This window comes from Ovis aries, chromosome 1 (assembly GCF_016772045.2).
Source record: "Ovis aries strain OAR_USU_Benz2616 breed Rambouillet chromosome 1, ARS-UI_Ramb_v3.0, whole genome shotgun sequence".
Lineage (NCBI taxonomy): Eukaryota > Metazoa > Chordata > Mammalia > Artiodactyla > Bovidae > Ovis > Ovis aries.
In genome coordinates this window covers 103,911,357-103,932,497 of record NC_056054.1, presented here as the reverse complement: position 1 = coordinate 103,932,497, position 21,141 = coordinate 103,911,357, and the positions used below count along the sequence as shown (strand labels likewise).

The 21,141-nt window shown below is 44.6% G+C and overlaps 1 protein-coding gene across 1 annotated transcript; it reads left to right on the top strand.

The window, feature by feature from the left end:
• Positions 1 to 8,013: 8,013 nt before the first annotated feature.
• LOC114113226 (protein S100-A7) lies at positions 8,014 to 11,653 on the top strand. Its single transcript, XM_027965191.2, has 3 exons — positions 8,014 to 8,057; positions 9,506 to 9,662; positions 11,433 to 11,653. Exons 2-3 carry the CDS (start codon positions 9,522 to 9,524, stop codon positions 11,595 to 11,597), a joined length of 306 nt encoding a protein of 101 aa, XP_027820992.1. The 5' UTR covers positions 8,014 to 8,057; positions 9,506 to 9,521; the 3' UTR covers positions 11,598 to 11,653.
• Positions 11,654 to 21,141: the final 9,488 nt, after the last annotated feature.

Here is a 21,141-nt window from a genome sequence, read left to right as displayed (position 1 = left end):
AATCACACTGGTATCTTCCCCTTATATCTCTGACACATTTAAGAAGAGTTTTATTGCTACACAGAGGCAGAGTCACAGTCAGCCAAAGTTTCAATGCAAATGCTGGAAGTTTTGCATGCATTACAATTAAGATTTCTAACACTTGCACAGATGTGTTGAAACTGTATTATCAAGAACGTGAAACAGCCACTTAAAAGATTAAACCTCAAGCTAGATGTACTGGAAGAAGACTCTTAACTCACTCTGGTTTTGAGAGCTTTGCATTCCCATACTACCCTAGCCAGCTTTCACTGAAGGCTCACGGCATGGATCCTTCTTCCCTTCTCCTCTGATATATCCTGTGGCTGGGGCAGAGACTCCATACTGACCAGCTTAGTCGCCCCCTTTCCAGTCCCACTTCTCCAGTGCACGGGGTGGAGGGAGGGCAGTGTGATCTCTGTAAGCATTTCTAACCTCTTATGTCTGCTACCAGTTAGTTACCATGATCAAGCTTTGCAGAGAGGCCCTTTTGTTTCAGTCTGTGTCTTCCTGTCTCTATCTCCCCAGTCACTTCCATAGTTAAAGCCTGTAGAAGAACTCTTGGTCCAGTCTCCTGGCTTTTTGAGAGTGCAAACCTGACTTGTAGCAACTCACCAAGGAAAGAGCAAGTGTACTGAAAACTGGACCAGGTTCTACAACAAATTGTTCTTCTTACTACGAAGCAGTACAATTTATGCCCAGGAGAGGAACAAAATCCTCAGAATCGGGAGTATCTCTTCAGATAGGTCACTCTCTGAAATTTGACCATGACATTGGTGGGAGGCAAAAAGCCAGGGGCATTGGCAGAGTGTCCAGTCCTCTCTCCAACCACCAGCTCCTTTGCTTGCTTTTAACGCAGCTGTCCTGCCTTGGCTGGTTACATGTGGATGGGGTGGCAGCAGGCAAGGCCTCAAGTGTGGAGAAGGAGACTGTGCTGCATATTGCCTTTGCTGAGGGTGATTCAGGAGGTTTACCTGAGGTTTATGTGAGGGTCAGGCTCTGGGAGCGGCTCCGCAGAGGTGGGGAGGGAGTGGGTGTCATTTCCCTAACTGAAGCTCTGCCTTCAGGAATAACTGCTCCTCCTTCCCCATCGTATCTAATCGATGTCTTTCAACCAGGCTACTGCTACACCCAGGGAAGCTGTAAGCATGCACAACCCCCACCCACGTCTGTAAGTTGGCTGTACACTGGAGAGGACCACTTTTAGACTCTGAATCACTGATGTCACTCAGCACATCAGAATCTCTATCGAAAGGAACGTCACCTCTTCCCATTTCTCAACCTCACCAAGTGTTTCTCAACCACTGCCTCTTGTGGTCCTCAGGGTTCTATGAAGTGATGTTAGTGTCCCTACTGACAGACAAATAGACTATGGCACAGGGATGGAAGTGCCATCCCAGCCAGGCCACATGAAGGGTGACTTGTCGGGTAGGGCTAGTACCCTGTGTTCCTGATCAGTGCAGATACAGTGCCACTCTGGGGTAAACCAAGAGATGAGCAAGTGCTGCTGGAACCTGGGGCCCCTGCAAAACCTCTCTGAGGAAGTCAGGGAAAGCTCCACAACAGAGATAGCTGTTAACCTACATCTGAAAGAGGGATGTGTTTCCTGGGAAAAAAGGAGGTGGAAGGGAATGCTAGGTAGAGGACTTGACATGGAGGGTTCAGGAAACCCTAAGGAGTCCAGTGAGAAAGGAGGGGAGAGGCCAGAGCTGGGTAGGAGAGGTGGTCTTCTTAGAGATTTGCTTTTCTCTGGCTCAGGGATGGTACTCTGTTTCCAGGACACTGAGTATTTGATGAAGGAGTCTGGGTCCTGCTCCTGGTAAAGTTACACTCAAGATCAAGGGTCAAACTCAAATATTTTCAGAAGCAAGGAAGCAAAAATTTGTGACAGTCTGGTAAAAAGAGAAACCAAGCTAAAGTGTAATTTAACTCCATTTTCAGTGGAAGAATCCAAAACGGAGAGAAGAGAGACAGTTCGTCCAGGGACACAACCATGGTGGAGCAGAACTGGAGGCCGTGGGTGTCCACTGGCATATTCCTTTTGGAATGATCAAACTGAAAATTTAAAATAACTATGATTAATATGCTAAGAGCTATAGTGGAAAAGTAGGAAGTAGGTAATATGGAAGATTAGATGGATACCGTACCTGGAAAGATGAAAACTCTAAGAAAGTTACGAAAATAGTAGAAAATAGACATAGCAGAAATAAAAAACATTATAATAGCAATGAACGTCTTTGATGGGCTCATTGGTAGACTGGCTACAATTGAGGAAAACAATCAGTGAGCTTAAAGATATGTCAATAGAAACTTTCTAAATAGAAAAGCAAAGAGAAATAAACAAGAACAGAATACACAAGACAATTACAAAAGGTGTAACGTACATATAATAGGAATATCAGAGGGAAAGAAAGAAAGAAACAGAAGAAATATTTGAAGAAATAATTGCTGAGAATTTTCCTAAATTAACAACAGATACTAAACCACAGATCCAGAAATATCAGAGAACACCAAGCAGAACAAATGCCCAAAGAACCGTATCTAGGCATAGATCATATTCAAATTTCAGAAATTCAAACACAAAGAGAAAATCTTGAAAGAAGCCAGAGGTGGAGAAAACTGCCTCACCCTATATAGAGAGGCACAAGAATAAGGATTTTATTGAATTTTCTTCAGAAACCATGCAAGCAAGAATAGTGGGGTGTTTAAGTGTTTAAAGACAAAACCCATCAAACTAGAATTCTGTATTCAGTGAAATTGTTCTTCAAAAGTGAAGAAGAAATAAAGACAAAAACTGAGGGAATTTGTTGCTAGTTAGACCTGTCTTGGAAGAAATGTAGCAAGAAGTTCTTCAGGAAGAAGGAAAATGATGTAGGTCAGAAGCTTGACCTACATAAAGAATAAGAATGTTAGAGAAGGAATAAATGAAGAGCAAATAAAATCTGTTATTTTTCTTGAAAATTTTTTCATTTTTTTATAAATTTATTTTTTTATCAAGGTGTAATTGACACACAACATGTTTTTCTTATTCTGAATTGATCTAACTGATTACAGTTTGTTCAAAATAATTATTGCAGTAATATATTAGGAGATTACTTATAAGAGAAATAAATAATAGCAATGTAATAAACAGAAGAGGAAATTCCGGGAGTACTCTGTTATAAGGTACCTGTAAGACCTGTGAAGTAATACAGTATTATCTGAATGTGGACTTAGATTACTTGCAAATGTATATTACAAAGTCTAGGGCAACCACCAAAGACACTTAACAAAACAGTATGATTGATATGTTAAGAGGGAAAACAGAACTGTGCAAAATGTTCAGTTAAAATCAGAGAAGACAGAAAAAAGAGTGAAAGGTGGAAAAACTCACAAAAAGAGCTATGAGTAGAAAACAGCTATGAATATGGTTGATATTAACCCAACTATATTGATAGTCACTTTTAGTGTGAATGGTCTAAATACACCAATTAAAAGAGATAATCTAAGCATAGTAGGGCTCATCTGTAGGCTTTCTACAAAAACTTGCTTTTATTTCATTTAAAAAACATTTTTTTTAGTTTTATTGTGGTATAATTGACAAAATTGTGTCTTTTTAAGATATACAATATGATGGTTTCATATAAATATACATTGTTAAATGATCACCTGTTAAGCTGATCAACATTCATGACCTCAAATAGTTATCATTTTTTCCCCCCTTTCCTTCTCCTACCTGCTACCCATGCAACCACTTGTTTAAAGAAATCACCTTTTAAACATAAAAACACAAAAAGATAAAAAGTAAAGAGATGGAGAAAAGCATACCACACTAACACACACACAAATTTAGAGATTTTAATTAATTAATTATTAATTTTGGACAGATAAAACAAGACTTCAGAGCAAGAAAAGTGATCAGAGACAATGAGGGGCATTATGTAATGGAAGGCGGTCGGTTCTTCAGGATGACAACCAGGCTCAACTGTGTATGCTCCTAGTTACAGCGTATCAAAATGCGTGAGGCAAAAGCTGATCGAACTGCACGGAGAAATAGATGAGTTCACTATTAAAGTTTGGAGAAGGAAATGGCAACTCACTCCAGTATTTTTGCCTGGAGAATCCCATGGACAGAGGAGCCTGGTGGGCTCCATGGGGTTGCAAAGAGTGGGACATGACTGAGCAACTAACACTATTAAAGTTGGAGACTTCAACACCTCTCTATCAGAAATGGACAGATACAATGGGCAGAAAATCAATACAGACATAGTTGAATTGGACAGATCATCAATCAGTTGGATCTAACTGACTTTTCCAGACTCCTTTAGCCAACAACAGCAGAAAACACGTTCCTCTTAAGCTCATTCAGTGCATTCATCAAGATAGACTATATTCTGGGTCATCAAACATGTCTTAACCAATTTTAAAAGAGTAGAAATCAAATATGTGTATGCTCTCAGACCACATTGAAAATAAAGTAGAAATCAATAATAGAAAGATGGCTGGAAAACCCAAACATTTTCATGGATCAAGTAACATACTTCTAAATAATATGTGGGTCAAAGAAGCTATATCAAGAGAATGTAAAAAATATTTTGAACTACATGAAAATGAAAAGAATTTATAAAAGCTTTTCATTTTGGAATGCAGCAAAAGCAGTGCTTAGGGGGTAATTTTTATCTTTGAATATGTATATCAGAAAAGGAGCATCTAAAATTAATAATCTAAGTTTGCATTTTAGGAAATTCAATCATTAGCGTGGTACTTGGTACAGATTGTTCATAAATGGGAGTTCTTGTACTATTAGCTATTAGTTCTGCTAATGTCTGGATGGGTGCATAAAAACAATCTTCCTTTCCAGACACCCAAAGCCACAGTTTCTGGAGCTCAGCAAACCCTTTATCTCTTTTCTAACCCACTGACTCCCATCCCTTTTACTCTAGCTTCATGGAGCTTGTGATGGAGCAAAAGTTCAGGATGAGTTAGCCTGGGTGCTGTGTGCATAGGAAGGTCCTGGGGTTCTGATGGGAAGTTCTGAGCAGAGCTGCTCTGCTCTGGGAGGTTGGTGGGTAGAACACAGCCAGGGTTCCTTGCTGGAGGCACCAGCCCAGCTCTGAGCCTCACAGAAGATCCTGTTCTTTTGCTCAGATCCATACTTTCCATGGGTCTTCCTCCTACTCTGTGGCTCTGTGGCAGGCTGGTGATCTGAGTTTGCCCCTTGGCTTCCAATGCTCAATGCTCCAGCCTACTAGGCTGTCCACTGACACAGGGGAACAATAATCTAAGCTTCTACTTTAGGACACTAAATCACTAGCTCAGTGCTGGATCTCAAATAGTGATTCTTTTATTAGAAGCTAGTATTCCTCAGTGCCTGTGTGGGTGAACAGAACAATCTTCCTTTCTGGAGACCCAAAACCTCACAGATGACTTCAGCTAGATTTGACTTGGATGAGCAGCCCTTGGGCTTAACCAAAAGGCATTTTTGGTTAAGGCACTGGAAGATTCCCTACAGCCTTTCTGGTGGTGGTGAGTGATACCGGAGATGCCGGGGTGTGACTGGGCTGCTGAGAATGGTTGAAAACACTGCTGTCTTTGACGGTAAACAGGACTGATCCAAAGTTGGTCCCTAGGACCTGGGCTCTGTGTCCTGAGACTCATCTCTTCTTTTAAAATATTTGTTTATTTGACTGTACCGGGATGCAGCTGTGGGGTCTAGTTCTCTGACCAGAGATTGAACCCAGGCCCCCTGCATTGGGAGCCTAGAGTCTTAGCCCCTGGACCACGAGGGAAGTCCCCCTTCCTCATTCCTTAAACACAGCACAGACACAACCAGGGCCTACCCTGGGCCCCTGGCATACAAGTCATCAGACAGGGAGGCTGCTACACCAGGGGAACGTGAGGTCACAGGTCAAAATCTCTGGTCACCTGAGCAGGATACCACTCTGAAAGGAAGATAAGAAAGTGGACAGTGTAGTATCTGAAGCAGAATTTTTGGCAATCACGGTCACTTTCTTGCAAAGTAATACTGCACAACAGTGAAAAACCACAGCACACCCCCTAACATGATAAAACTTAAAAAAATTTACTACTGATCTAAAGAAGGTGGACAGAACACAGGAAAATATTTCCATTCATGTAAAATTCAGAAATCGGGCAAATTACCGTGTATACAGATAAATGCTTAAATGGTAAACTATGAAGAAAATCATGAGCTTCAATCATGTAAGTCTGGCTGCTAGTTTTCATGAAAAGAGAGAAGAGGGGGTGGTAACTGGAGGACATGTTTTCTTTTTTGATCTAAGGAAGGTTATAGGTGGTAGAAATAAGTTACTGGGCTGTACATACATTTTTGTTTACTGTATATTTCTGTAAGTTTGAGCTATATAAAAAAATGTCAACAGCACATAGACCAAAATAACTACTCACATTTGCAAGAATGTATTCATATAAACAGAAGAAACTGACGCTTCTTGTGACGAATGGAATGGGAATGGAGATTAGAGGAAAATAAAGAGCATGACCTTGCAAGAGATAAGAGGTATTTGTGTTCCAGGAGCTTAAGATTATAGATAGCTCAGCCTCTGAAACTTATGCTGAGAATGGAACAAAAGGAGAATTAACTCTATATACTAAAAAAACTAATTGTAAGTATTTTGACAGGGTTCAAAATGTAAAAGCTACAGTTGGACTTTAAGAGGGAATTAAGTCTCAGTTCCCCTGCCCAAAGTGTCTTGTGTGTTCTTCTTGGGAGGTTTCTCAACAGGGATAAGAATGGATTTGTGTGCTGGGAGGCCCCGACTGGGGCTCAGCAGTGGGAAGGAGCTCAGGGACGCCAATGCCTGAACCAGCTCCCTCACTCCATGGAGGAAGTCCCAAAGCGAGCAAGAGCTCCCCGTGAGTCAGCAGGGCAGGTCCCCAGAAGCCCCCAGGCCTCAGCTTGACTCCAGGTTCCTGTTTCGTTCTCTGGAACCAGCCTTTCCGTAGCAGGCTGGGAAACAGCAGAGCCCAGGGCCTGGCCGCCAACTTTGGAGAGACTGTTTAGCATGGAGGAGGAGGAATGTTATGGAAGACTTGGGGGAAGTCAGCCTCAGGGTCCAAGAGGAGACTTTGCCCAAGTTCCTGCCTCCAGGCTCATCCCACGGTCATCACCACCACTGGAGCTAGACAGTGGGGCCCGGGTGGCCCAGGCAACCCAGGGGCTGAGAAGGGAACTCAAGAGTGAGGAGGTGAAGTCAGTGTCCCCTCAGCAGCAGGTGATAAGGCCGAGCCCATTGCCTTCTTTGTGTTCCCTCGTCTGTCACTGTGGGTCACGACAGCTGTCTCCCTCCCAGGATCCACTGAGGACTGGGTGTGAAGATGGCAGTGAGGTGACCTACTTCACTCCCCTGGACTGTGAGTCCCAGAAGGAAGGTCTTGAGATTTAGTTGAAGGATTAATAGAAGGTTTTGAATTAGGCTTTTCTGGGATCACATCCGGAATCTACTGTCTGCTAGCTGTATAATCTTAAAATCTTTATAAACCTGATTTTCCACTCGTGCCTGGAGACAACAGATCTAGCTCATAGCTGCCAAAGACGAAGCAGGCAGCAATGGCAGCCGTGTCTTGATGCCTGGCACTTCTTTCGCTCTTAGTAAGCGGTGGTTGTTACACTCAGAACAAGCTTGTATAAGGACTGAGTGAAGGAAAATGGAGACCTTGCTGCCTTCAGAGTCCAAAATTCCATCCACTTTAGGTCCAGAAACCCAGTTTTCTCTACTCTGATCCCTGTCCTGTTGCCACACACTCCACGGGCCCCAGATCAAGCAGGGGACAGAGAAGCCTCTAGGGGAAGATCTTGGGAGGTGCAGTGTGTCCTGGGGTTCTGCTGGGAGAGGCTGAGCACACCCTCCTGGGTGTGGCCCACCCACCTGAGTGGGGCAATGCTCCAGGAAGCAGAGAGCGAACAGAGCCGCAGGGCTCCCAGCCCCTGGAAGCGCTCGGCTAAGCCTTATAAAGGGGCCAGTCTCCATCCAGGGCGCATCTCACTCATCCTTCTCCTTGGTGACGTCTCCTCTGATCAGGTAAGTCTGCTCTGGCCTGTCTCTCTTTTCTAGGAGGAGCCGGGAAGCAGCTCTGGAAGGGGATGCAGGAGCCTGTGGTCCAGTCCCGACTCTGCCACCAACTGGGCTGTGTGCCTTCACCCCTGCTGAGGTCCCATCTGTGTGGCAAGATGACCAATGCTCCCTGCCCCTCCACTGGCTCCTCGGTGATGCTCTTGTGGACACGTGCCCAGTGGGAGCTGAGGACCTTCCCCCTCCTCTTGCTTTCTTTCTTCTCTGGATTCACCTGCTTATCAGGTCAAAAAACCCACCGACCCCACCCTTGAGGAGAGTGGGAGCCCCAGCCAAAGCCTTAACCCCAGGCCTGGGACCCCCCGACTCACCATTACTCTGGTGAGACGTCCTGCCCTGACCTGGAGAAAAGACTGATCAACCAGAGCTCCCCACCTCCTCCCAGCAGGAAAATGCTCAGGGATCGTCTGCACACGGGGCTCGGCTCTGGTCTTGGCCACGTTGACAGAGGCCTTGGGTGGGTCCTCTTACTGACAGAACAGTGGGCTCTTTCTCCTCCATCAGAAGGCAGTGGGGTTTGTCTTAGATACTGACATGCGTGACGCAGGGTCATGTCCTGGCTGCTGAGGGAAGTCTGGCGTGGGAGGGCTGCTCTGTCCCGTTTCTCTGCTGGGGTCCAGGGCAGCCCAGACCTCTGACTGCTGGGAAGAACCTGCTTAGGGAAGTCCGACGTTCTCTTTATTTTAATGAGGTCAGGGCTCGGAGGTGCAGATAGTGCCCAGTAACAGAAAAGCGGACGGACCCCCATCTCCCACATTCCACCCAACAGCCTAGAACTGAGTTGTGTATTTCCTTTCACTTCAAAATCCCAGCTGATTCTGATCCCCAGTCCCTCTTCCTCTCTCAGGGGTGGTCAGGAAGACCCCCACCAGGGCTCAGGACAGGACTGCATTTCTGCCCACTTATTGTAGGCTCGCTTCATGGTCCAGGTGGGCTTCTAGGGGGTCTTCCGGAAGCAGCCCAGGAGGCTCAGACCAGACCAGAGGGGACACTGTCCTGCCCCCGAGACTCTGACCCTGACGCTGAACCTGGAGGAGATGGATTTGCTGCTGTCTGGGGGGTGGGCTCCTCCACGGCTCTGGTTGCTGCGTCCCGCCTCAGGCCCAGTCTGCTCACTGGGGCTGGCCCCGTCTCTGCTTCCACACGCTGTGGGCCTCCCCACAGAGGAGTCTGCCGGTCTCCTTCACCTCCTCACGCCCTGAGCTGTGGGGACCCAGGCCCACGCCTGGGCACGCCCTCCTGCTCCTCAGCCTCTCCTCCCAGCACGCAGAGAAGCAGTTTCTTCTGTCCCATCTGAGCCGCGCTGCGCTGGCTGCTCAGCCCCCATCCAGGTGTCTGATCTTAGGGACCCTCCCCTGGGGAAGGACACAGAAGGTCACTGACTCCTCTTCCGGCAGCTCTTTGGAAGCCAAGATGAGCGGCTCTCAGCTGGAGCAGGCCATTTCAGCCTTGATCGACCTGTTTCACAAACACTCGGGACCCGATGACACCATCGAGAAGGAGGCCCTGCTGCAGCTGCTGAAGGATAACTTCCCCAACTTCCTCAGTGCCTGTGTGAGTGGGCTTCTGGTCCCCCGTGGCGACGGGGTCCCTGGTCACCCGTGGTGGCGGGGTCCTGGCATGACTGAGGGCCCTTCCTGGGAGACTTTGGACAAGTCACTCTCATTCTCTGATTCTCACTTTCTCATCTGCAAAAGGGCCTCATAGAACTTCCTGTCCCGTCCTCTATCAGGGGGTGAAGAGATGCTGTATGTGGCAAAGTAGGAAAATGTGTGGATACAAGTAGTTGATGATGAGTTATCAAAAAGCGCTACAACTGGAGGGCAGTGGATGGGTCCCCTCTCACCTGTCCCACCTTCTGTATGAGACTCAAACTCTTCTGCTCACACCCTGAGAGGCTCTAGCAGCACCCCTTAGGGTTCTTGAGATCAGAGGGAAGGTGACAGAAATTCCATCATTGGCAGAATATTTTTAATAGGAACAAAATTTTATTTATCTAAAAATATATTTGATTTACAATGTGTTGGTTCAAGTATACAACATAGTGATTTGATATTTTTATAGATTATACTCCATCAAAGTTATTATAGAACATTGATAATATCTTCTATGCTGTACTTTACATCTTTTTATCTCTCTTTCTTTTTTTTATACCTAGTAGTTTGTACCTGTTAATCCCCTTCCCCTACCTTTCCCCTCCACCTATCCCTCTCACCTCTGGAACAACTAGGTTGCTTTCTGTATAGATGCACTACTGGCAGAATTTAACCCCTCCGTTTACAATGCATAACTCATTTGCTGACCTGCTTTAACCCAACAATTAGAATATTCTGAATGAATTACAAGAAAAAAGAGGTTGCTGCTGCTACTGCAGCTAAGTCACGTCAGTCTTGTCCGACTCTGTGCGACCCCATAGACGGCAGCCCACCAGGCTCCCCCGTCCCTGGGATTCTCCAGCCAAGAACACTGGAGTGGGTTGCCATTTCCTTCTCCCCCCAAAAAAGAGGCTACTAGGTAACAAAGAGGTTAGGTAAGTAAGAAAAGGGAACTCAGAGCATGTAGGATCCTGGAGGCCAAAAAGAGAAAATAGGAGAGAAGGGTTAGGTTGAAGATGACAAGGATGGAATTTATTATTTATTTATTTAATTGAAGTATAGTCAATAATATAGTTATAATATATAGTTATAGTATAGTTATAATGTTGTGTTAGTTTCAGGTATGCAACACAGTGATTCGATTATATCTACATATGAGTAGGGCTTATTTGGGGCTTTTCTGGTAGTTCAACTGGTAAAGAATCCACCTGTAATACAGGAGACCCTGGTTTGATTCCTGGGTCAGGAAGTTCCCCTGGAGAAGGGATAGACTACCCACTCAGGTATTCTTGCCTGGAGAATCTCTATGGACAGATGAGCCCGGTGGGCCACAGTTCATGGAGTCGTAAAGAGTCAGACAGGCTGAGCCCAGCACATGGTTTATCTGAGTCCCAGAGCAGAACTTAGGTAGGTTCAGCCTGGTAGGGGGTTGAGGGGGTGGTCTGGGGCTGGAGACCACCCACCAGCACACTAATCAGGGCAACTCAGGGCAGAGTCTGCTCACCATGTGAATCTCTCATCCAAGTTCACATTTGGGGAAGGACTCTCTGCTGAACTGCAAGGCAATGTCAATGTCCCTACCTCATCCCTCATCTCCACTCCTCAATGCCACACCAGACACCTTTGGGCTGTGCTGGGCCCTCATTTCTCTGTCTCTGCCTCTTCCTCTTCTCCCAGCGCATCACTCTCGTGGGGCTGAATTTGCCTTGTTTTGTGTTTTTTCCCACAGGAGAAAAGGGGCAGAGATTACTTGTCCAATATTTTTGAGAAAAAGGACAAGAATAAGGACCAGAAGATTGACTTTTCTGAGTTCCTGTCCTTGCTGGCGGACATAGCCTCAGACTATCACAACCATAGCCATGGAGAGGAGCTCTGTTCTGGGGGAAATAAGTGAGCCCAGAGGCCTCCAGACAACCCAAGAAACAATAAAGTGTCTTTTCTCACCAGAAACTTGTGTTACTTCCTCCTTTTTGTTGCTGCATGTAGCTCAGAGAGAATACACAATGGTCGGTTACCTGCTTTGTAGATTCTCCAGTATATGAACAAATTCTTCATAGCAAATCTCCTTCCCAGTGTACAGCAGTGATGAGACTTTTTGCAAAGAAAATTGACAAGTGTATTGTCTAAGAGGAAACATCTCCTGAGGAAATACACAGACAGGCAGATTGACAATCACTCTGTGTGGTTTCAACACATGCCAACCTCCAAACACCCTCATTCACACAATCCCAACCATCTAAGTGGTGCAGGTGCTTCTGAAGACACTGGAACGTGGCCAGCGCTTTTTCCTGGGAGATCAGTCTCTTGCTCTGTACTCCCAGCCCTCACTGCCTGTAGGGACCCAGGGTCAGGGTATCTCTCCAGCCAGAGCGGGCAAGAGAGCCCCACCTTCATCAATTAGGTTGTTCCTCAGCAGAGGAATCATCCTTGAATATTGACAGTTTATATTGGCTGTTCCATGCACCAGTGATTAGAGAGAAGAAAAGTGTGAAGCTGTTACCATCCTGTGTTCTGGGCACTAAGAATTCTATCATGCGATTTTTGTCCTCAGAAAACGAAAACTCTTTAAACCAATGGTCCCAGAAGAAAACAGAGTGTACCCCTGTTAGAAAGGCTGGACTATTTCATGTAAGATCTCTCAGCTTCAATTTGACCAACAGTTACAAAATTCTTATTTATCAAAGGGGAAAAATTTCTGCTGAGGGAAAAGCCTACTGTTATATGTGGTAACTGATGCTGTCTTTTTAAATGTCCTTTTGAATCAGGTCTGTGTTAACAATAGTTTTACCCTCAATATATCCCCAGCCAAGGCGTTGTATACATAAGTGATAATGTACGTTGTCAGATTTCTGTAACTGTACTCAACTGAACTAAAAATAAAGATGTGAAGGAACACTCTTATCCCAGATAAAGACAGGTACGCTTACCTTCAGGTTACCCAGAGCCTGTTCCTCAGCCAAGGCATGTGGTAGCTCCTTCACCAGGTCTCCATGGGAGCTGGAGGGACAAAGTGTCAGGATGCTGATGAGGCTGCTCAGGAATCCCTCCGGGTTTTTTTTTTTTTTTTCTTTCTGATGGGAACATGGGGTGGAGTCTATGCTTAAAGGAGGTTAGTAACTATGGACTGAGCTACTGTTGAATCATCCTCTTTGCTGGATGAAGGAGAGCAAAGGAGATGAACAGGAAAGATATGAAATGGAGCTTCTGCATTTTAACTAATGAGAAGCTAACCAATGGGGAAAAAACCAAACACTAAAACGCATGCTGGCTTTCTGCTAAATCATCCATGTCTTCTGGATTTCTTCCCAGATTGCTGCCTCTCCAGGATACCCGGCTGCAATTAGTGTGCTTACTAAGTCATCTATGAGACTTTGCTTTTGTTTAAAAGCAAACTCTTTTAGAGGACTGTATTCAATCCTACCTTTCCAAATAGCTATTATCAATCAAGTTTTATTTTTTCCCAGTCATTTCCCAAATAATGTGTGCATGTGCACTGAGTTAGCGGCTGTCCACACTCACATAAGTCATACATTTAATCATCCAAGTAGCTCCAGAATGAGAGCAGTACCCCTTTTCCATCAGCAGCCATATTCTCCTGAAAGAAAAGTGGGGAATGAGAGAGTTAATTCTTGGGTAGGTTGATAAGGAGTCCAGGGCCCCAGAAAAGGAGGAAGGGGTCTGGAGCCCTCAAGGAGGAGAAAGGGGTCCAGATACCTCAAGAAGGAGAAAAGGACAAACTTTTTTCCTACATTCCTCTGTTTAGTCACATAAAACTTTTTTTTTTTTTCTTAAGCCCAGAGCTAAAGATTACACGACAAAACAACTCATCTTGCTCAATCAGTTCAGTTGCTCAGTCATGTTTGACTCTTTGTGATCCCACGGACTGCAGCATGCCAGGCCTCCCTGTCCATCACCAATTCCCAGAGCTTACTCAGACTCATGTTCATCAAGTCGGTGATGCCATCCAACCACCTTAACCTCTGTCATTCCCTTCTCCTCCTGCCTTCAATCTTTTCCAGCATCAGGGTCTTTCCAAATGAGTCAGTTCCTCTCATCAGGTGGCCTAAGTACTGGAGTTTCCAGCTTCACCATCAGTCCTTCAAATGAATATTCAGGACTGATATCCTTTAGATTTGACTGGTTTGATCTTGCTGTCCAAGGGATTCTTAAGAGTATTCTGAAACATCACAGTTCAAACCCGTCAATTCTTCAGTGCTCAGCTTTCTTTATGGTCCAACCTCATATGCATATATGACTACTGGAAAAAGCACAGCTTTGACTAGACAGACCTTAGTTAGTAAAGTAATGTCTCTGCTTTTTAATATGCTGTCTAGGTTTGTCATAGCTTTTCTCCATTAGCCTGTTAATCTTTATCTGTTGTTGCTGCTGCTAAGTCGGTTTAGTTGTGTCTGACTCTGTGCGACCCCATAGATGGCAGCCCACTAGGCTCCTCTGTCCCTGGGATTCTCCAGGCAAGAATACTGGAATGCCATTTCCTTCTCCAATGCATGAAAGTGAAAAGTGAAAATGAAGTCGCTCAGTTGTGCCCGACTTTTAGCAACCCCATGGACTGCAGCCTACCAGGCTTCTCCATCCATGGGATTTTCCAGGCAAGAGTACTGGAGTGGGTTGCCATTGCCTTCTCCAATCTTTATCTATTAGAGGGCAAACAGAATGAAAACCACAATCACAGAAAACTAATCAAACTGATCATATGGACCACAGCCTTGACTAACTCAATGAAAAACTATGAGCCATACCAGGTAGGGCCACCCAAGATGGATGGGTCATGGTGGAAGATTCTGACAAAACATGGTCCACTGGAGAAGGGAATGGCAAACCAGTTCAGTATTCTTGCCTTGAGGATCCCATAAACAGTATGAAAATGCAAAAAGATATGACACTGAGAGATGAACTCCCCAGGTCAGTAGGTGTCCGATATACTATTGCAGAAGAGCAGAGAAATTGCTCCAGAAAGAATGAAGAGGCTGAGCTAAATCGAAAACAACACTGAGTTGTGGATTTGACTGGTGATGGAAGTAAAGAGTGATGCTGTAAAGAATGATATTGCATTGGAACCTGGAATGTTAGGTCCACGAGTCAAGGTAAATTGGAAGTGGTCAAACAGGAGATGGCAGAGTGAACATCAACATTTTAGGAATCAGTGAACTAAAATGGACTGGAATGGGCAAATTTAACTCAGATGACCATTATATCTATTACTGTGGGCAAGAATCCATTAGAAGAAATAGAGTAACCCTTACAGTCAACAAAAGAGTCTGAAATGCAGTACTTGGGTGCAGTCTCAAAAATGACAGAATGATCTCTGTTCATTTCCAAGGCAAACCATTGAGTATCACAGTAATCCAAGTCTATGCCCCAACCGCTAATGTCAAAGAAGCTGAAGTTGAATGGTTCTATGAAGACCTACAAGATTGTTTAGAAATAACACTCAAAAAAGTTGTCCTTTTCATCATAGGGGACTGGAATGCAACAGTAGGAAGTCAAGAGATACCTAGAGTAACAGGCAAGTTGGGCCTTGGACACAAAATGAAGCAGGGCAAAGGCTAATAGAGTTTTGCCAACAGAACGCACTGGTCATAGCAAACACTCTCTTCCAACAGCACAAGAGACAACTCTACACGTGGACACCACCAGATAATCAGTTCTGAAATCTGATTATATTCTTTGCAGCCAAAGATGAAGAAGCTCTATACAGTCAGCAAAAAACAAGACCAGGAGCTGACTGTGGCTCAGATCATGAACTCCTTATTGCCAAATTCAGACTTAAATTGAAGAAAGTATGGAAAACCACTAGACCATTCAGGTATGACCTAAATCAAATCCCTTACAATTATACAGTGAAAGTGACAAATAGATTCAAAGGACTTCATCTGATAGACAGAGTGCCTAAAAAACTAGGGACGGAGATTTGTAACACTGTACCGGAGGCAGTGATCAAAACCATCCAAAGGAAAAGAAATGAAAAAGGCAAAATGGTTGTCTGAAGAGGCCTTACAAATGGCTGAGAAAATAAGATACGTGAAAGGCAAAGGAGAAAAGGAAAAATATACTCATCAAAATGCAGAGTTCCAAAGAATAGCAAGGAGAAATAAGAAAGCCTTCTTCAGCGATCAATGCAAAAAAATAGAGGAAAACAATAGAATGGGAAAGACTAGAGATCTCTTCAAGAAAATTAGAGATACGAAGGGAACATTTCATGCAAAGATGGGCACAATAAAGGACAGAAATGGTATGGACCTAACAGAAGCAGAAAATACTAAGAGGTGGCAATGATATACAGAAGAACTATACAAAAAAGACCTTCATGATGCAGAAAATCACGATGGTATGATCACTCAGGTAGAGCCAGACATCCTGGAGTGTGAAGTCAAGTGGGCCTTAGGAAGCATCACTATGAACAAAGCTAGTGGTGATGAAATTCCAGTTGAGCCATTTCAAATCTTGAAAGATGATTACTGGTTTGATCTTGCTGTCTAAGGGATTCTCAAGAGTTTTATGCAACATCACAGTTCAAAACCATCAGTTCCTTAGCACTTAGCTTTCTTTTCTGGAGTGTGCAAAGCATGCTGTAAGACATAGACCAATTCTTACATGATAGATACATGTTATTCAAATCATGAGTAGTATACTGCCTTACTTTCAAAATCAGCTCCAGTGAACTGATTCAAATGATGAGTAATACTGGTGTATGATTTTCTTGCTGATGGACATCTAGGTTGTTTCCATGTCCTGGCTATTATAAACAATGCTGTGATGAACATTGATGCATGTGGTTTCATGCAGTTTGGTGGGTCATAAGGTATTTCTATTTTGCAATTTTACCTCACATCCATACATGACTACTGGAAAAAGCATAGCTTTGACTAGACAGACCTTAGTCAGTAAAGTAACATCTCTGCTTTTTAATATGCTGTCTAGGTTTGTCATAACTTTTATCCATTAGCCTCTTATCCTTATCTGTTAGAGGGCAGACAGTATGAAAACCACAATCACAGTAGTCACGTATGGATGTGAGAGCTGGACTATAAAGGAAGCTGAGCACTGAAAAATTGATTCTTTTGAACTTTGTTGTTGGAGAAGACTCTTGAGAGTCCCTTGGACTGCAAGGAGATCCAAATAGTCAATCCTAAAGGAAATCAGTCCTGAATATTCATTGGAAGGACTGATGCTGAAGCTGAAACTCCAATACTCTGGCCACCTGATGTGAAGAACAGATTAACTGGAAAAGACCCTGATGCTGGGATAAAACTGAAGGCAGGAGAAGGGGACGGCAGAGGATGAGATGGTTGAATGGCATCACTGACTCGATGGACATGAGTTTGAGCAAGCTCCAGGAATTGGTGATGGACAGGTAAGCCTGGCATGCTGCAGTCCATGGGGTCACAAAGAGTTGGACATGACTGAGCAACTGAACTGAACAGAACTTCTTCCAAGAAGCAAGTGTCTTTTAATTTCATGGCTGCAGTCATCATCTGCAGTGATTTTGGTGCCTAAGAAAATAAAGTCTGTTTCCACTGATTTCCCGTCTATTGACTGTGATGGGAATGGATGTCATGACTTTAGTTTTTTGAATGTTGAGTTTTAAGCCAACTTTTCCATTCTCTTTCACTTTCATCAAGAGGCTCTTTAGTTCCTCTTCACTTTCTACCATAAGGGTGGTGTCATTTGTATATTTAAGGTTATTGATATTTCACCTGGCAGTCTTGATTCCAGCTGTGGTTCATTCAGCCCAGCATTTCTCATGATGTACTCGGCCTATAAGTTAAGTCAGCAGGGTGACAATATACAGCCTTGATGTACTCCTTTCCCAGTTTGGAACCAGTCTGTTGCTCCATGTCTGGTTCTAACTGTTGCTTCTTGACCTGCATATAGGTTTCTCAGAAGGCAGGTAAGGTTGTCTGGTATTCCCATCTCTCTAAAAATTTTCCCGTTTGTTGTGATCCATTCAGTCAAAGTCTTTATCATAGTCAATGATGCAGAAGTAGTTTTTATTTCTGGAATTCTCTTGCTTTTTCTATGATCCAACAAATGTTGGCAATTTGCTTTCTGGTTCCTCTGTCTTTTCTTTTTTTTCCTCTGCCTTTTCTAAATCCAGTTTGAGCATCTGGAAGTTCTTGGTTCACATACTGTTGAAGGCTGGCTTGGAGAATTTTGAGCCTTACTTTACTAGCATGTGAGATAAGTGCAATTGTGCGGTAGTTTGAGCATTCTTTGGCATTGCCTTTCATTGGGATTGGAATGAAAACTGACGTTTTCCAGTCCTGTGGCCACTGCTGACTTTTCCAAATTTGCCGGCATATTGAGTGCAGCACTTTCACAGCATCATCTTTCAGGATTTGAAACAGCTCAGCTGGAATGCCATCACCTCCACTAGCTCTGTTGTGATGCTTCCTAAGGCCCACTTGACTTTGCACTCTAGAATGCCTGGCTCTAGGTGAATGATCACACCACTGTGGTCATCTGGGTCATGAAGATCTTTTTTGTATAGTCTTCTGTGTATTCTTGCCACCTCTTCTTAATATTTTCTGCTTCTCTTAGGACCATACCATTTCTGTTCTTTATTGTGCCCATCTTTGCATGAAATCTTCCTTTAGTATCTCTAATTTTCTTGAAGAGATCTCGAGTCTTTCCCATTCTATTGTTTTCCCTATTTCTTTGCACTGATCAAGTATATTCTGCTTTGCTTTGCATTGGAAAAGTATATAATACCTTGCTTTGCATTGAAAACATATGTAAAACCTTGCTAAAAACTAGCAAGCAGGCATTCTTTCTACCCTGTTCTGATGTCTATGTCAGAAGCATCTCTGTCTCTTTTATAGTTTAATAAAACTCCACTACACAGAAAGCTCCTAGTGATCAAGCCTGGTCTCTGACCCCGGATCGAAATCCTTTCCTCCAGAGGTCACGAATCCTGGCGTAGCACGTGTCTCGCAGCCGTAACCTACAGTCTCCAGGCCGCATCCTGACCCTAAATCTCCTCTTGCTTTCCCACAGCCTCTTCACATGGCCACGGCCCTCAGACACCCGAAAACTGCATGGCAGATAATAAAGATTCGGAGGAGAGCAAGAACATGCAGGTCACTTATTTCCTCTTCTGCATTAAAATTTTTTTTTGTTTTTCTGATCCATAGACTCTTCCTTATAAACCTTTCCCATCTCCTCTTTCCATCCTTTTAGGATTATCCTTCTGGAGGACCTGAGCTCTTATAGGCACTTGGGATCCTGGGAGCTTATATAAAATCTATGAAATTGGTCTACAGCCCTCTTCCCTCACTCTCTTAGCATCATCTTGGCTCCTGACCTCAGGTCTGCACCACTGAACCTGGCTTTGTCACCATGAGTGACTTGAGCAGGAGTTGAGGCTGAAGTCAGTAGGTCTGGACCCATGCAGCTGAAGGGCCCCCATGAAGTTTGCACTGCCCTGGTCTATGCTATATGGATGCTCTCCTGCCCTGGGAGGCCTTGGACCTGCCTGCCTGATCTCTTCCTTCCAGATGTCAAAACACTCTCTGCTCATGTCCTTGAGGAATGTTTTTGAGGATGTCAATGGGGACGATAAAAAAAGGATCAGAAAGAGCAAGTGTGAATGTGCGGCCTGGGATGAAAAGATGAGGCAGATGAGGGCATGTGTCTCCATCATATTCCCAACTCTCTTGTTGGTGTTTCAGAAACACTGGCAAAAACACTGGGGGCAGCTGTTGAATGTGACCACAAAAGTGGAGAAAAGGGGGTGGTAATAACCTATGCAGATTTGAGGATGCCCTGAGCACATCTCCTCAGAGCACAGGTCCCCATCCACACATGCCCCCAGGATTGCTGGGCTGGATCCTCCGGCAGCTCTATGTTTGCAGGGAGGCTGGGGGGACACTGTGGGGTCACTGTGTGTATGAGTCCAGGAACTGCTGTTCCAGCATGTTCTCTTTGAAGATCTCCACTGGCGGGTTCCTCATCTCCCTCTGCAGGACCCAGCTCTGCCCTCCCAACCCCCTAAAGGCATCAGGAAGCATCCCTAGTTCAAACCCAGCTGTAGTGAGAGGTTGGGGTGGACCCACCCTCCCTAGTCCTAGGCTCCTGGGAATAGAGTGGAGGAGACACAGGTGCCCAGAGCTCGTGCAGGCAGGGAGTCACTTTGCAGCTCTGCATCCCTGTGGGTGCTCCTCGGTCCTGACGGTCCCAGCTAGCCTGAGAAGGAACTGAGCCTGGGGTCCCTCAGCCTCTGGAGCCCTGGGGGCCCTGGGTCACCTCGGGGCACCATTTCTCAGCTGGAGTTGGAGGTTCCACAGATTCTTCTGTGTATGTGTCCAACTCCAACTAAAGAAACACCAGAAAGCAGCTCAGTGCAGTGTGTACTTGGGATGCATGACAGGATTCAAGTTACTCATGTTCCTTTTATTTTTCATTCCATTTCTTTCTGGTTTTTCTTTGTAAACCCAGACATGCTTCTGCTCATTTTTATTAGATAAAATTAGCAAGGAGATTAAGGTCAGAGGAGAAATGAAAAATATTTAAATGTTCGGTAGAATTTGCAAAAGTGAATCAAACAATGAGGTACAAGAAGGAACGCAGAGAAACACAGACACATCTGAAATGTTCCTCGGATTTCATGTGACTTAAACCAGTCTCCAGACTTGCCTGGCCTTTCTTGTTTGCGTCTGTTACGAACAAGTGGTTATTTGATAACACAGAAATACACAGGTGTGCTCTTGCATCGCTTCCCCTCTTCCCACCCCAGTTTTTGGTTTCTTCTTCCTTTTTGGAGAAAATGCAAACAGAAGAAAAACAAGGTTTTCTACTGAAGATACATCTCTTCTTCAATATGAAGACATTAATTGAATTGATTGGATCCCCCATGCAGTGGTCAGCAAGGTCCTTTGGCAGCTGACAGAACATCTTGAGTCTCAGGAGCTGGGGTTTATTTGAAGAAACTTCCCTCTACAAGTCATGAGGAAAGGGAGATAGATGTGTGGGGAGGGAGAGGGCTTGTGGGGAGGAGGACGAAAGGAGAAAAGAAAAGCATGTCATTGGTGAGGAAGAAAATGAGAAACTGCTTCTGTTTCTCTCCCCCCACCTCCTTCCCTTTCTTCTTGCTGAAGGATGACTCCAGCCTACCCAGGGTGTGAGCTGAGTTCACTCCTGGGGTCTTCGATGCATACAGTTTTGTCTTCACTTCCACTGAACATCACCCTTATGTATTTTTATCATTACACGTTTGGTTCCCACAGCATCTTAACTGTGCATCAGTCACTGAGAAATGAAGGTTGCCTATTAGGAATAGGTCTAGCTTATTTGTTATGAGAATGCATTTCTTAGGTGAGAAGCCAGTCTCTCCAGAACATTCCACAGTGGTCAACCTCTGGTTCCCCCTTAAGCCTGATCCTTTTCCTTCCTCTCCTCCCCACAGAAAACAAGAGTTG

Bases quoted from the DNA above. Each gene is read 5' to 3' on its own strand.
- LOC114113226 (XM_027965191.2), top strand. From the start codon at position 9,522: ATGAGCGGCTCTCAGCTGGAGCAGGCCATTTCAGCCTTGATCGACCTG. The intron at 9,663-11,432 runs GTGAGTGGGCTT...TTTTTCCCACAG, and splicing joins CCAACTTCCTCAGTGCCTGT to GAGAAAAGGGGCAGAGATTA.